Source organism: Abramis brama, assembly GCF_963993115.1.
Source record: "Abramis brama genome assembly, chromosome: 17".
In the NCBI taxonomy this organism is placed as follows: domain Eukaryota; kingdom Metazoa; phylum Chordata; class Actinopteri; order Cypriniformes; family Leuciscidae; genus Abramis; species Abramis brama.
Genome location: NC_139979.1, coordinates 26,065,535 through 26,083,347, shown reverse-complemented (window position 1 = coordinate 26,083,347; position 17,813 = coordinate 26,065,535). Strand labels below are relative to the sequence as shown.

At 36.7% G+C, this 17,813-nt stretch overlaps 1 protein-coding gene across 3 annotated transcripts in view; it reads left to right on the top strand.

Annotated features, from left to right (window-relative positions):
- The window catches only part of cobl (cordon-bleu WH2 repeat protein), a 127,280-nt gene that overhangs the window by 2,175 nt on the left and 107,292 nt on the right, over positions 1-17,813 (top strand). For all 3 annotated transcript variants that reach the window (XM_084089559.1, XM_084089558.1, XM_084089555.1), the window contains exons 2-3: positions 263-390; positions 716-847. In XM_084089559.1, coding sequence (XP_083945685.1) covers positions 813-847 — 35 coding nt within the window. In that variant the 5' untranslated portion in view covers positions 263-390; positions 716-812. The remainder of the gene's footprint in view (positions 1-262; positions 391-715; positions 848-17,813) is intronic.

Sequence of the window (17,813 nt, the reverse complement as noted above, 5' to 3'; positions counted from 1 at the left end):
ACATTGATATTACAAGAACACTTAGCCTACTGACAATTACGTAAATTGATTTTATGTTTTTTATAAAGACAATTCAAATCGGTAATGACAAAAAACAACATATTGGCAGTCACGTTAATGCGAACTGTCCATTAGATAATCGTTTTTAGGTGGTGAGAGAGAGTAATTTATTGACAGTCACATTGTATCAATACTGTTTTCTCGTGCGCACTGTTCTCTCACTGTATCAATACTATTCTCTCGGGCGCGCTCTCGCGCTCAGAATTCCAGGCTACAGTTGTTGAGCGCGGGCTCGAGAAGCCGCGGGAACGGCGCTGCCTGGTGGACGGATTAGAATAGAGGTCAGAACTCCTGTGCCGTTTTTGTCCGCCTAGAAGAAGCCGAATCCACGTAAGTATTTCAGTGTTTTACATTATAGAGATATTTCGGTGGCGATATTCGTTTTGCTTTGGCGCTTAACTTTTCATGGCAATAGCTGCGTTAAACTTTTTAGTGTTACGTTCGTAGTCTCTGTTGTGGCAAGTGAAACATTTTAATGCCTTCATTTGTTTTCCTCATAAGTGTGTAACGTACACCAAACACTTGTCCAGACAGCGGTAAATGTATAAATTAATCTGTGACCGTGACACCTTGGTGCTGCTCATGCTATGTCTTTTTGTTAAAGAGTTTTATCCTTGTTCTGCTAAAGTGTATTTTCATGTTCTTTTCTTTAAAGGTGACACTCGAATGTTTTTGAGGTATAATATACCAATGTCCCCGCCTGGACGTACGAGTGAATTGCGTTGATACAAAACGGATTTAGTTTATGACAGATGAATTTGGGAGACGCTACCATCAGACCTTTAGGGTGAGTGTATCTCATTACTAAATGTTTTCACGGATTTCAATGATATAGCTACCTCTTCAATATGATGTAACAATAAGTGACATCTATCTATCTATCTATCTATCTATCTATGGACAGATGATGGTTCATATAGTGTGCCTATTTGAACAATTTCTCTTTTAAACTATCTTGACCACCTTATATATTTAAGCCACACATCAAATCTTTAATTAAACAATTTTTATTTAGAGTGAAAGTATCCGGAAATGAGTTGGGAGTTTAATTAAGTGGAAGTTTAAGGCAGGACATCCTGCACAGGGATGATAAAATCAGAGTCTACACATTTAGAGGACTTGCATAAATTAGTACTCCAAATGATTTGGGAAATTCTGAAGTTTTTGGTTTTACTTGCATTACAGATCTGATCTACTGGTCTATAACACTCCTAAACAAAAAAGTTGACAAGGCATTATTTGGCTTGTTGGTATAAAAGCTTTATTCTAACAGCTACATGAGAAGAGAGTAAAGTTAACCAGGAAATGAAAACAAATAACTGCCCGGTCACCTGCTTTTGTCTTCCACCTCTCTCACCCTTTGTCAGCTCTGCTGTTGACTCAAAAGCTCATTATTCCATTTTACTGAACAACATGTTTGCATAGTATTTCTACATCAAAATGATGTACGTTAAACAGAAATTGCTCTATATATTTGGTATTATTAAAGTAAAGCATCATGAGAAGTAAACACAGGTGTGATATAAATTCCTCTTCAGTGGGATTGCTTTCTCACATAAACTTCTGGTGATGGTAACATATCTCAGTAGCCATTTAAAAGTGTCCTCCCTCTGACAACACAACAGTCTGTTTTGTGGATCTTACCCACAGCCCCCCTTTTTATGTAACCAGACCTCATTACATTGCTAAAGCAGTGGACGATTGTGGTTATTTAAAGCCTTAACATTTGTTGAGCATTCCCACTGCTATCTTCTCATTACTGTAGTAGGCCTATTTTTCTTACATCAGTATATATTTGTGAGTTTTCAAATAAGATTCAGGATGAAGTATTTTTTTGTCTGGGTCTCAGTTTTGCAATTTGTCAATAGAGGATAAAATGGTTCAGTCTTTTAAAGCACACCTTTTACTCCAATGTATGTCTTCAGCATGAATATGTGAGTTTGAGGTTACTACGCTACTTACCATTTCTTTGAGAAATTTGAGAATGTCTTTTGTTAAATGTTTCATGTCTAAAAATGGCTCTTTGAGAGCTGTGTGATTCCAGAGAGTGCAGAACTCTATTATCTCACAAATCCCACAGGCCAGTTGTCTTTTCTAAACTTTAGTGGAGCATTCATTTGATCATATCTATAAACTTGTTGCCTTTCGGCAAAATTAGCAGTTCAGACATTGAAATAGACCAGGTTACACTTTATTTTGATAGTCTACTTTAGACATTCTACTAAGTCATTTGCAAAATAGTAAAACCAACATGAAAAAAATCGTGATAAAATCATGAATCGTGATTTTCCTGAATAAAATCTTAGTATCATATTTTTTGCCACATCACCCACCCCTACACTGGAGTCACAAGGATTACTTTAATGATGTCTTTTACTACCTTTTTTGGGCTTGAAAGTGGTAGTTGCAAAAGTTAATGGATGGACGGAAAGCTCTGCTTTATTTTGATGGTCCCCCAACATTTACTGACTGTAACTTTGTAAATGTCAACTTATTCTACTAACTCTAACCGTAAACTAGCCTAATAGTCTGCTAAAATGCTGAACGGGTCAGGATGTTTCCCCCATTGCATCCTATTGCATGTGGGTGTTTCGCTCTTAATTAGCAGCTAATTGTTTTCTTGCTCTATGAGGAATTCTTACTCCTGCTGGATCTCATTGTATAATTTATTATTTTGCACTAATATGTACAGTACATCAGAATACAATGTGCACACGGCACAGTACAACAAAATGCACATCATTTGAAAAACAAGGTAGAAAAAAAACAGTTGTCTCTGTTCTACTTAAGGTCATCTGAAGTCCAAAGTGAGGTTTTTAGTCTTATCGAGATTAAGGCACATTCAATCAGTCAGTGTTGGGAGTTTTGGGTCAAACAGTATTGAAACAGTGAATTGAATGGCAATATATTTATCAAATACGAGAAATTATTTGAGATAAAGGTTAAGTTTCACTAAGCATTTTTCTCTAATGACATCCAGGTAAAGAAAGTAAACAACAACCTGGAAAAAGAGGACAGTTTATGGCTGCGCAATAAATCGTTTTAGCATTGATTTCGTAGTGTGCGCAGCATGATCGCAGCATGTGTGATGTCAAGTATAGGGATCGTAGTTGATCTGTGAACCTGGGAGAGAACAAAACTGTGCACAAAGCCTATTCCTAAAAAAAGGGATAATTCCAACTTTGTTAGGGCAATCTGAATCTGACGCTTCTAAATCAGAACCTCTAAGTATGTTTTATTATTTGTTCTGTTCAAAATCAGAGTTTTGTGCAGTAGTAACGCATATTGTTTGTCGTTCTTACAATCATAAGTGCAGAGATGGATTTATGTTTACAAACATATCCTCTATTCTCCATTTATAACTTGTACTTGTGGTAGTTTTTCAGCGCGCTGTTAAAGAAAGAGCGCGTCCACAAGATCATACTAGCACGTCAAGTTCATGTGCGCATTCGCGTCTTTTTATGCAGATGTAAGATTACTTTTATGTTGTCCATATCTGATTAATCTCAAATAAGACACGTTTGGTTGAGTTCAACAACCAGCTAGCAAAACGCTGCAGTTAACCGACCGTTCATTCACTCTTCAGTTTCAGTTTAAATGCAATGTCCGACATTATTGACTGTCATTGGGTTATTTGAGACGGTCATATTCCTTTTAGATACACTGTTAACCCTTGCTGTAAAATTCTGACAATATTATACCATTTTCCATTAAAACAGTAATATACCGTAGAAAATAAAAGTAGCCTACAGGAATATACTGTGAATTAACAGTGCTCAAAGTCGACACTCAGAGGCTGTTTTCCCAATCACACCCTATACCCTCATTCACTATTCTCTACATTAGTTCACTAATATAGTCCACTTGAATGAAAAGAAGTGAGTGAATTGAGACACTGATGAACACCGGATAAGCAGAATCACTGAAGGACAGAGAAAAAAGAACAGAAAAAAGAGAAACACAAAAACTACAACTGACTTCCAGCCACACTGAGTGTGAAACCAGTTTACAAACCAGTTTACGATTATTTCTTTCATACATGTACAAAAGTTCTTGTTGAGAATTAACAGAGATTTAGTTATTAATAAAATTTGTTGTCACCATGATTGAGATCAGTATTTGCTTTAGTTGGTCTCTTGTCCCTGGATTTCTTACCATTCATCTCTCTCTGACTGCTGTAACGGTGAGTTTATAAAACACATTTGTTATGGCACGAAAAAGTCAAAAGGAAAATGATCAGGTGTTTTTTTTTTTTTTGTGATGATGTCACAATCATCCTGGACATGCCTGATTTTCAGATTTTTCCTGTATATAGTCATTGAAATTATAGTTATCTCATATTTAGCATATATCTGTGAATCTACAAAATGAAATCAATATTTCTGTAATCAGGTCTTCTGAAGAATATTGTAATCATATAGTGCATTCAATTTTATTTTACTCCTGCTTGACTCAGACACACACAGATATCAACAATCAGCATATGAATCTCAGCAATGGTGAAAAGTTTCATGTCGCAATGCATGCTGGGTTCCAGGATAATATAAAACTCCCAGCATGCACTGCTGCATGAATAATAATAATAATAATAATAATAAAGAAATATTGCCACCATTGTTGAGATTCATGTGCTAAATTGTGATATCTCAGTGTTTCTAAAACACAGTGTAGCTCTGTTTCTCTGGCTATGCATCATGTTTTAAAAAAAGAGTCATTGTATCTTATTGCTGCGTTTTCACAGTGGTGCTAATGCAACACTTTTGATTGAGGATTAAACTCTGAATAAGTGAGAATGAATTCCTTAGTGAATGAACAGGCAATATGATGATTTTGTCATCATAATCATTATAACTGCAGTCATTCATAAACTGTGTGTGCGCAAGTGTGACTTGCAAAAACACAGCTCAAGCAGCAAAAGAAAAACTAACGTTTTAGCATAAGCATCCCAACTAAAGCAAACACTGATCTCTATAATGGTAACTTCAAACCAAACATTTTCAATTAAACATCTCAATAACAACTTCTGTATGACAGAAATAAAGTCATACTGGTTAATAAAAAGTGTAATAATGTGTAATGGCTGGAAGTCAGTCGTAGTTATTGTGTTCCTCTATTTTCTGTTCTTGTGTTTCTCTTTTCTTCAGTGATTCTGCTTACAATCACTTACATATTCCCTTAATTATCTCACTGCATCGCTACTTTTTACTCGTAGTGTGGATTTCCCTGAGGGGTTGAAAGGGTTAACTGTGTAAGATAAAAAAGACACACCCACAAAATGTATTTTAACAGTAATAAACTGTAAGTTATAAAACAGGTTTATACTGGCAACACTGTTGCCAGTAGTTTACTGTAAAATTAATTTTTTGGGTCACCATTGTGCAGAAGAGTAGAGCCTGTGCTTCAGTCCAGGAGAAGATCTACAAACATTGATGATACGCTGCATGTTGCTTTATTTAACAGACGGTGACTGTGTAGTTGCTGATCCAGTGAAAATCTTTTTATGTTCAATAGTTTTTTAGTGGTCTCAAATGAAAGAAGTTCACAGTAATACTTTGCTCACATTATTAATGCATTATAAATTTTAGTTAATACATTTAAATGACAGTTGGTCAATTTAAGGCAGTCGGTTTCTGCAAGTGTAATTAGTTAACTATAATTTAGTGCATTTTTACAGAAACAAACTAGATTACAGTAAAGAACTGTACAATTAACAGTATTTTACTGGCAACAGTGTTGCCAGTATTTTACTGTAAAAAAACCCGGTAAGGTCTAACAGTGTAGGCTTGATAGGCAAAAGTCATTGATGATATTAATAATACAGTAGTGTTATTTTGTTCCCGTTTTTTTAACAGTAAACCTATGTTTTATTTAAACTTTTTTTTCTCGTTGTGCGTGTTCGAAAACGTGCAGTGATGACTGTAATCACTTTCTATAATTTATTTTATTACCACCAGTATACATGCTAAATTCAGCATTATAATGAGAACAGGATAGTGATAGAATGTTGTAAATTCTCTGTGCTGTAGTTGCCCGTGTATCAGCGCGCTGTTAAGGGAAGAGCACATCCAGAGTTTCCTTTTCAAACCATACAGTACACTGTAAAAAACTAGCACGCTCAAGTTTACATGCGCATTTGCGTCCTTTTATGCAGATGCAAGTTGTAGAAAAAGACTTTTCCAATAGTGAAAAGTCTGGCTATGTAAGATTAGATTCCATAAGATGGAATACTCATTGTTGAACCCATAGTTCTATTGACACCACGGGCATAAACCTCAATTTGTTCGCCTCAGTGCACACTGCAGCTCATATTTCTGCTTTCCTATGTCAGCCTCCCTGTCACTGGTGCTTAAAATAGAGCCCACAACAGATAATCCTGTCTATCAGATATACTAACCACTGCATCATACACCCTTCTCCCTGTTCACACCCACCACAACCCTCACTGAAGCTCGTAGACACACCCATATAAAACATGTTCCATGTCTAATGTTCTGAAAAGTTATATGTCTATTTTTGTTTTGAAATGGTATTCCTTTTTAAGACTTACAAGTGTTCTTTTGAATATTTTCAGAGTTAAAAAGGCTTCACACAACTCATAAATGAGCGTGTCTCATAGGCTGAAAGATGAGAGACAAGCTTTGCATATCTGGCACAGCACATGGTCTCTTAATATTAGCTCAACAAATATACCAGCTCTAGCACAAGCGTGGTTCATGTGTCGTCTGTTAGTGCATCATCAAGTGTGACGAGCTTGACCAACTTCATGTTTGTTCATATGAACTTTACTGAATCCTTCACTTTTGAAGCACTGGAGGCAATGTAAGATCACAGTGGACAACCAGTAGTGTTGCTTTCGTCAATGAAAATTATGACGAAATATTGACGTCAACGAACCTTTATCACCTGACGAAAACGAGACGAGACGCAACGTAAATGCTGGTCATGTGACGATGACTAAAATAAATGTATAATGCAATATTGTTGACGAATAAAAACGAGACTAAATGTGGTTTACAAAATAATGTAAAATGTCTCTTAATTTTCGTTGACCAAAACGAGACGAAATGTTATAACGTCACGACGAATGAGAGAGTTGTGCGTGAACCCATAGCTTTGTCGGCTTTAAATTCTGGTTTGCAATCTGGTCACCTGATTATCAGCGAATTTAACAATATTATTCCATTAGTTATTCCATTAAAATGTCTCATTGATATATTTGACACATTCACAATCATTACTTTTGCCGGTTCTTTGTGACAGCTGTTATGTGCGTTATTGGCAGCGTCACCCTCTGGTTACATGAACGCGTCACCGCATCAGCACCGAAAACATGGAGATTTTATTTTAGAGAATAATCGCACAACCTATTCGATATTCTATAATTAAATAAACTAATCGAATATTCAAAAATCGTGACTCATCCCTGCATGGAATCTCTTGTTTCTTTTCCCAAATCCTCACTCACGTCTCATCCATTTTCTAAGGGGATTATAAACGTTTCTTCATTGGTTCGCTTTTAATTAGGCCTATTACATTCGTATTCTTTACTGTAGTAAAGTAGAAAAACGCTGTAGGACAGGTAGCCTACATTTGTGCTTGCATGTCAAATTCTTTTTAACACAGTTTGTGCTTGTTATTAGACATGGTAAGGCACGTCAAGTTTAGTTGTAAAGTGCGTTTCACACGCGCGGGTGATTTTTAGTTTCACTTTCTCTGGCAGCGCAATCTCAAACATAGCCTAAATATCTCGCCCTTGTGGAGGATAAAATTCGCTCTTCAGACCAATTTACATCAAGTAGAAAACATGAAGATATCAGAAAAAAGATCGATGGTCTCTTTCCTGCTCGTGTCCCACATCCCTCTCAAAGCGCAGAGTGGTAGGCTATATCATGCGTCTTTGTGTGGAAATATAGAGTTTTTATTTTTTTAAACAACCCCCCAACCACCGCCGGTAGTTGGTCCATTACCACCGCGGTGGTAAACAAAAAATGCCACCATCACAGCCCTAAATATAATAAGATAACCTTGTTTGAAATACTTTATTGACTGGGTTAAATAGAAGTGCATTACTAAAAAGAGACTAAAATACAATTTTCGTCGACTAAAACTAGACTAAAATGTCATCGGGTTCCGTTGACTAAAACTAGACTAAAATGTCATCAGTTTTCGTCGACTAAAACTTGACTAGACAAAAAAAGAGTATGAACGTGACTAAAACTAATAAAAACTAAAACGACAGCTTGACACAAAGACTAGACTAAAACTAAAATTAAAATAGGCCGCCAAAAACAACACTAACAACCAGGATATTTTCAGTTGGATATTGCAAGTGATCCTAACTCACTGAAGTTGGGCTAACTTATTTGACCCTGATGGGAATGAGATATTGTAGCGTCTGCGTCTTCTTTGGGCTGGGCTGATCGTCCTTGCGTTTTAGCTTGTTATGCCATGACTATTTTGGGAATCTGCTGTCAGGCGGTGTTTTATGAGAACTGTTCAAAACTCAGTTCAACAGCCTTTATAGAGGCCACAGAGCAACTTGTCTACAAGAAAGTTGGTCCGTCCTCCAAGACTAGTCTCATAGTCATCTTATTACCCCATAACTTGTTGTTATTCAGACAATGTTGTTTCTCATAGGATCAAGGTGCAGTAACATTGGCCTAATTTCAGATGACATTGAAGAGCACTGTGGAAAGTAGACGCTATTGGCACAGATGTTCCAAACAAAAATGAAAATAAAAATGTTCACAAAAAATTTGACAAAAACTAAAATTAAAATAATAAAAAGGCGCTACGCTCTCAAGGCAACATTCTGACAGTCATGCACTGCACCCTTAAGGGTTCCAGAGTGAAAAGGGCATAGTTATGTTTGCTTTCGAATGGAATTCGCCCATTAAATATAATGTTGAACTTTACTGTTATTGATCCCCTGTAACTATAGCAACTACTACAGATAATCTACTTCCATGCAGCCCATCTACAGTACATGACAAATAAAGTAAATTTTATCAGTAAGTTCAAACCTAAAGCCTATTTAAAAAGATTTCCTCAAATAAAAGACCACATAAGTCAGCACGTTAAGATATTTAATTATGTATTCACTTCGTTAGGATGTTGACATAGCAACTGTTCAAGTATCAAGTAAGTTTCCTTCATAAATTTTTCTCCTTTAATCCGATATACAAAATTTCAAACCGTATTGTGCCTCATTACCGATAGTATAAGCCTATAAGCAAGCTTAATTGTTACTAGTTTATCATGACATAGTTAAAAAAGTTTTGTGTACACTTTCAAAATACTCCCTCACCTTGCTCATATTCCGAGTGGACATTTCTCTGAACCTGCTGTGAGAGCCATAGAGAAAACCAACGCATGCAACATCTGAGGTAAAACTAAATTTTGTTTTCCGCTCCAGATATACACTTTTCAATGTAACATTAACATGACTGTAATTTAAACATAGGCTTTGTTAAAATATAAACATTAAATATAACATAAACATTAAATGCGCAAAATAAATGTAAACTACTAATATTTCCAAGTTGACTAGCAGCTGTATTGTTTAATCGACTAGTCGACTAATCTCGCACATCCCTAGTCTTTGCATAATAATGACTCTCTTTATAGATCTGTCCACCTCAAAGTATGGTTACATTATGTAATCGATGCGAAAAAGAGAAATATACAGTTACAAGCTCATTACCCAATTGTAGTCTCTTAGAGGCTGAATAAGACACTAGAGGCTAAAGGTGTCAAACATCTACTCTTGTGTAACTCATGATCAGGCCTAGTAGATCTAGGCTGAAAACTGCAGCAGATTTCTGCAGAATTGGAATATCCATCATCCATAAAGTTCTACACATGTTCCATGCCTCTATCTCAGCTTCGTTTAATCAATTTTCCTGTATTTAAGTGCATTTCAAATTCGGTCTGAACCTGTTCATGAGCAGACCCACAACTCCTCAATTTTCCACAGGATTTTTTTCAGGGGGGGTGGTAGATCCCCCGAAACTAGTGTCGCGGAAACTTTTATTATAAACAATTATTAAACTTATACAGTATTTAAAAAAAAATGCTATGATATGTTGTTGTTTTTTTCCACACAAATTCTGTTTTTTTTTTTTCTGGTAATCAAATGAAGACATAAAACATTAATTAAATTTCTTTTAATCATATGAAATTAAACAAACTTTTTTGTCAAACAACGTGCTGCACAATGAGCTTTACTGTTAAAATTAAAGAAAAATTGCGATTATTCCTTAAAAAATTTCGTTTTGATCATAATTTTTTTGTATTAGTGTTAGTATTATTATTACATTGAGACGTATCTAAATTCTACTTTATGTCAAGTTAAACCAAACTTTTATTTTGACGGGTTGGCGTGTAGACCTTTGAGTTTCTGTGTTTATGACATGACGATAGTTTTTCCTCAAATGAAGCGGTTAAATGCTCACAAAGTGACTTTCAGAGCGGATCTAGAGTCTGGAGATGAAGTTCATGCATTCGTGTCCTCTAAAAAACAGCTTGAGCGTCACACGTGCTTAAGTGTGTGTCTGTGTGTGTGAGTGAGAGGTAAGTGAAACTGCATCGTCTGCACCATTCATTCACACAGAACATGTAGGATTCATATTTAAATATTATTTTTGCGGTTTAATATTCACACACTAGTCTATCGCGATTTGATTTCAAGTGTACTGAACTGTTATATCTCGAAAATCATAGCCACTAAAGTTACTACATGGAGCTTGTGTGTCCATTTTCTTTTCTTTTTTGGGTAATATATTTTTGTCATTCTTTCAGGGGGGGCGGGGGGTCGTTTTGCGGGTGTGGGCATTGGTAGGGGAAACATTGCTCCTCTTGCATGTTTATTTATTAAAGGTGCATTCAGTAGTTTGGTGCTAATTTAAAAATCATCACATGAATCTTCATGCTCATTGGCTGCCGCCTCTTTAGATATTATTGTGCTTTACCAGCGCAGATAACAGGGGAATGTTGACCGTGTGCGTCGAGTCGTAGACATCAGCATACTGATAATGAAATTACATCACACAGACAGTTAGCTAACTCATAGACAAATCAGTAAGCACATTGAGTGTTAAAACCGCTGGGTAAATAAACTCTGGTTCCAGAATTGTGCTTTGAACTGAACCACAGTTTTTATTCCTAATTGCTGTGCAAAAACATTGTAAAGATGAAAGTCATAAAGGCAAGCAAAGCATACCACATCAACATTATATAGCCATTGATAGTGAAATGCACCTCATACACTGTATAGATGACAAAGTGGAATATTTATATTATGACATTATATTTTTGAGCATTTTGCCTTTATTGGACAGAACAGCATGAGGAGAGATAGGATGCAACAGGGGTGGATAGAGGGGGACAGGATTGGGGCAGAACCTCAAGCCAGGAGCTCAAACTCAGGTTGATAGTCAGAGTACATTATTCTTAGTGATGTGCTGCAGACTTTGTGAGCCAACTACACACTTCTCTAATTCTCAGACCCTAATTAGAGCATAGGTGGACGGATCATCCCGTGACGCACAGCAGACAGTGGGAGAGTGAGTGAAGCTCTGGCTAAATCCATGCAGGCATTGGATTAGGAGCTACTTTAAGACAGAGACAGTTTGGGAATCGACCCATTCATTTTGCAGAAGGCCTTACTCTGCTGTCAGTGTTTCCCACAGGATTGTGTGAGACTATGGGAGTGGACTATTATAATTATTATGATTATCATCCCAAATACAGTAATATATTACTATTGTAATGCAACTGCACTGTAAAATCTCATAATAAGCATATAAATGATTTTACTTCACACTACAGTAGTAAAGTTTTAAGTCCATTGGTAACTATAAAATTGGCTCTATTCTTCTCACGTTTGAGAAGTTTGTTGTAGTCCTTAAATATCTCCCTTTGCTTTGAACTTTGAGCGTTGTAACTTTGCAGATGTTGTTTATGCTCAAACAGCAACATTATACACAAACTAAAGTTAGAAAAGTGAAATCATAATCAACCACCCCTTTAAGGTGATGCGTTCTAAAATAACGCTCACCTAGTGCAGGACATGCAATAAGTCAGGAGGTGTCGTATTTGGCCAGAGAAGGCAAAAAATGTGAAAAGAATTGCTGAAATTTAAAGCTGGTTTGTAGCATACCAAGAATACAGACTAGTTTGCTGTTATTAGTACTGTAGTGTTATTTAGTGTTAAATTATTGTATTTGGGTTAGGTGGCTTAGGTTTTATTGTGAATGTTTTGTTTTGTAAATTTATTGTGTTTTGTATTTAGACTACTTATATTTATACATTTATTCTAACATTTTAATATATTCAATTTTAAGAATTTTTTATTTTATTTTTTTCAATAAAAAAACGTTCTTTAATATCATTCACCATCGTTTTGAGGCTCTCTTTTTTAAAGTATCGGTTCAGGCACCGTTTAGGCACCGGTACCGAAAAGAACCCAAACGATACCTAACCCTATTGGTAATCAGTCAATAATCGTAGTTTACAATTCAATCCCGCTTTTAAATATGGTTGTAAATACAGCTCTGTATTATCAGTATGCTGTAATAAGCTGTTTCTTTACTGTAGTTTACTGTTAGTTTGTAAACTGTGGTATAGCTGATTAGCTCAACTACTTTAAAGTATCAGTAACCTTGTCATGATAAATTTACAGGCAGCTTCCCTAAAGATGCATTTGACTTTGAGTCACTTCAGGCTGGAAGGTGTGACTTTTCTTTTTTTCTTTTTTTTCCTTCTATAAAACTTCACCATTGACTGTTTAACAGGATCTTGAGATGCTAGTGTTATATAAATGATAAATTCAGCTCCAATTCAATTCCTGCTGCACTTGTTCTTATTTTTGCTATTTTTAAGACAGAATAGCACCTTTACCCATCTATTCTCTCACTCTCCTTCTTTCCATTATCTTTTTCTTCTCTCTGGAGAGAGGGGGTAATTGGCCCCAGAACCCCAGAGTGTGTTTGTACCACAGTGCCTGAGTTTCTGTCTCCCTGGAGAACAGACTGTGTTTGTTCCTACAGTCATGGAACTTAAAGACTGCCTGCTGTCTCTTTCCATCTGTGGGTGTTAGGATTGAGAAAGAATGGCATTGTGGAGTAGACTGAGGGCTTGAGGAGAGTCCTGTATGTCCTGTTACGAACACCCCGTTACCTAGGGATGGGTATCGTTAAGGTTTTAACAGTATTAATACTCTTACTGAGACTGCTTATCGATCCGGTACTTTAACGGTATTCTTATTGGTTCTTTTTGTTATATTAAAGGGTAACTCAACCCCTGGTCAGAGCCTGACTCCACCCACTGGCAATATTTGAAAAATGCTAGAAAAGTGGGCAGAGCCCAGCGGAGATAGAGGGGACTTGGTTGCTGAGCGGGGGGCGTGCACCTGAGACCCGCGTTTCAATAGCCGCGCGCTCTCTGTAGGCATGTTTACATATAATGAGTTGCCATGAGAACGACTGACATCTCTATCTTTTAATACAGATTACATAAACAAAGAATAATTGTTTTCGTTTTGAATTAGATCATTTAATAGCAGAGACTTAAATGTTTATAAAAAATATATTGCTTATGCCTGTGTGACTAGTATTCGCTGAGTTTTGTTTAAGTTTAGAGATGTGCTCCAGAAAAAAAGTTCAAGGAGACGGAGAGGCAGAAAGCACACCCTGTTTATTTTTTTTATTTTACAAAAGCACAATGTTTTTTTTTCCGACTGTTAGTGGACGCATAAAAAAGTAGACATTTAACAGTTTATTTTTTCATATTTCAGTATTTTAAGTCTAATTTGCTGTTATGTGACACTGACAAAATCCAGCAAAACGCGCCGGCGCATTTGTCGACCCCCAGAGGGTTAACTTTAGCCTAATAGGAAGGAACATAAATTGTGATTAAAAATATACATCAAGACGCCGCTGCGGTGGTGGAGTCCATGCAGGAGGAGCAGCGTTTGGCACTGCGTCGCTTTTCAGCGCGAGCTGTTTGGAGAAGCCCATTTTACCTAGGCAACACAAAATAATCTAAATAACTATATAAATGCTATGCTAACTAGATGCTAATATACGCTATCCTGATCTTTTTCAATACTCGGTTAGCTCGTACCAAGGGCGAGGTGAGCTGGTGCCCTCTTACGTCACAGGGCACCACAACTTCCAATAGGAAAATTCAACTGCAGTAGCCACCATTCAACCTGAAGAGGGCACTTGGACGTTTTTACGCCATATATTGTAGAATTAAAACACTTTATACCCAAATGTCAAAAAATGTACTTGAATCAATGAACAGCACTAATAAAGCCCCAGTCTTACAGATCATTAACTAAAAAAAGTTTAGTTACCCTCTAAAAAAAGGGGAAATAATTAATATTGCTTTATTTAAAAAAAAAAGTAAAATAAATATCTATAGCAAAAGAAACAGCAATACTTTAACAAAACTAATAAAACATCTATTTGTTATGCAGCAGGGTGCAGGCTTTGTTGTGTTTTATATACAGAAGATATAGGACACGAAAAGCAAAAAAGTACAAAAAAAAAAAATACACTAAAACAAAGATTAAAATTATTTACACAATGCTTTAATTTCAAGAAGGTCTACTAACATTACGTACTGTTCAGGTAAGTAATATGGCCTACAAATAAATCTAATAAAGTAATCACATGTAAAATAACACTGCATAGTTTATCATAGATAGATTAAAGGGTAACTCTCGCCAAAATTGAACCTAGGCTCTTTTTGTTAATCTACCCGAGTCAAACTTTCGTGTAAAAGCATAATTAGAATGGAAATGCCACTTTTAAGATTGACCGTATTTTTGTTTTAGGTCAAAATGCCTTTTGAATGGGAGTGCATGGGGCACTACTATGATAGCATCAAAATCGCTATTTTTAAAACACTAAGAAGGCTCGACACAACATAAAACTGTGCTCGAAGTATCACCAGAGGCTCTACACATGAACTTGAGCATTGACTACATTGTTTGTGTACACAAAGTTTACTAAAAAGAAAGGTTTTGTACGACTCACTTTATCAGTTAGTGTTTCCGGTGGCCGGAATTTTGTCAGTCAAAAGTAGTCGATCTCCAACGCGTTTCCCAACAGTAGAGACTGTATTTTACCACAATCACCGATTATGCTGATTCTGACGTTATACGTTTGGGTTTTTAGGGAGAAATGACAGCGTACTGCTGTGAAGGGAAGTTGCGCTAGACAGAATGCGGCTATAGTTTTTAATGGTTTTACGTCCTCAAATATCTTCTTTTTATAATCATTGGAAACCAAAATCGAAATCTAAAATAAAATTTGTTTAATATCACAGATCTAAAGTGTAACCATACGTTTCAATGTTTAGTTCTGTCATCCATTGTCACTCATTTAGCAGGGCTGCTGTGTTGTCCGCACTCTGGCTCCGTGGGAGATTATTAAGTATAATTATTAATTATACTTGTATATACTTATAAACGTATACTTATATTTGAGTAGTTTGTGACTTGAAAATGGTTTCTTCCTCGATCTCAATTTTTTTTCCAGCCAACTATTGAGTTGTGAACATTGAATGGCTTTCTTGAAATACATGTAACATTACATGACATATTGTTTACAAGCTGGTTTTTTTCATGTCTTTCCCCAAAATGATGAGGTCAAAAAAAAAAGAGAAAAAAAAGAAACCTATACATGGATGAATCATTCACAATAAGATCAATAACAATAGATAGGGTGAGATTTCCATTCATGCCTACTTTAATGTTTATGTGGTGGAGCATACAGATCACAACAGGACAGCTTTTACAAGTCTTAGTGTCGTCAGTATGGTAGCATTTCTGTGAGCTGTTTATAGTTCCTCAAAAGACTGGGAGCTTTAACCTCAGCAGGAAAAGGGTGGGGCTTTCTGACAGTGAAATGGCACTGTAACCAGATCAAGGGCAGATGCAGTGCCAGCAATCTTCATGCTTAGCAACGGCAAACAAACGCTGGTAAAGAGGTAATGTCCCTCCAGATTTACCAATTGTCTTGGTCATTCACACTTTGCGTGAGGCATACATTTGCAGCTGCTTTGGGTGTGGTCTCGGTCTCTCTCTCCCCCTCCCTCCCTCCCTCCCTCGGGTATAAAAATAGGTTGCTATGTGAACACCATGGCTCCACAGAGGCATGTGCCTGTTGTTACACCCTGCTGATCTGCTGAGGGTGAGGGAACTCGTTTTCTCAATGGAGCAATGCACACCAAAACTCAAGGGATAGGTGAAGCGATATGGACCTTGACTGTGAGAGATTTAAATCTGACAAAACTGTTCAGTCATCAGAGCTTTTGTTAATCATACTGATATAAATGTATTTTAAAAGGGCAACAAATATGGGCATATTTAAGGAACTTAACTAACTTTATGTATCTAGCATCATTCAAGCTAAATGAATACCACTTCGTTTGCTTACCTTTTAAAAGGCAATAGTCAACATGTTTAGTCACTGATCTCTGGAAATAATGGCTTAAACAGATCCACACTCACAATGGCCTATCCTGAAAGAGAACAGCAAACACTCTGGATCCTTCAGGTTGAATCCCATTGTTTGCTCTGAGCTAAAACAGAAAAGCCAAAACAACAGCAGGATTAATGTGGCCTAATAAAGGTGCTATTGTTTGCTGTGCTGTTCAGTTCACTAGAGCAGTGGTTCTCAACTGGTTTGACCATGGGACCCATGTTTTCCCATGGTCATCAAGCCGTGACCCACTTTAAAAAATAATATATATATATATATATATTAGTTAAAAAAACAAAACAAAGCAAATTTATTGCACAAAATTGTTGACACACATTACAAGTACCATCCTCCTTTACTTAACACATAAATTGTAAGAATATGACTAATATGACGATAAAAAATATCGATTTCTCGATTTTAATCGATTCTCATTTTTACGAAATGATATCGATTCTTAAATCCCAAGAATCGATTAGTCATCCTGTTTTCAGTTGATGAATGAATGGAACATTGTTGCGCGCATCCCATCCAATAAATCGCAATAATCTTTGTGCTTTGTTATTATTGATATGAAACAAAGTCTCAGTTCAAATTACGTCCATTTTCTTACGAAATTCAAAAACATAACTACCGTTTTGTCGCTGTGGCGTGAGATCGCTCTGGCGCCGCTCAGCTCTAGAGAAGCAGCAGCGCGGAGCGCACATGCTCTTCTCTTCCGCCTGAATAATACCAGTTACAGCACGAAATAAACATGAATGAGCATAAAGTGTGTTAAAAGATAGAGTACAACTTATCGAAGTCCGTATCATGTCACATGGAATCGCTCAGTGTTTCAACCGTGGAAAGACGTTAGTAAACAATGTCATGTAACGTCACATTTACCTCAGAAGAAACATATCCAGTGACCATAAACTCATGTCAAGGTACACATTTACATTCTTATCAGTTCTTGCTTTCTCTGGGAATCGAACCCATGACCTTGGCGTTGCAAGCGCTAACGCTCTACTGTTTGAGCTATACAGTACACAGTAGGCCTATAAGGTAAGGCTTTAGGGCTGGGACGGTATGGATTTTTTCTTACCGCGGTTGAAAAGCAAGAAATTCCCGCGGTATTGCGGTAAACCGCTTTAAACCTCAACCCCCCTTCCCACCCTCCCCCAGTTTTTTTTCTGCGACGTTGCGGCTGGAACAACAAACAAAGTGTGGCAATGATAATCTCAGGTAGTGTTTATGTGCTTTATTTAATGTTAAAAGCAT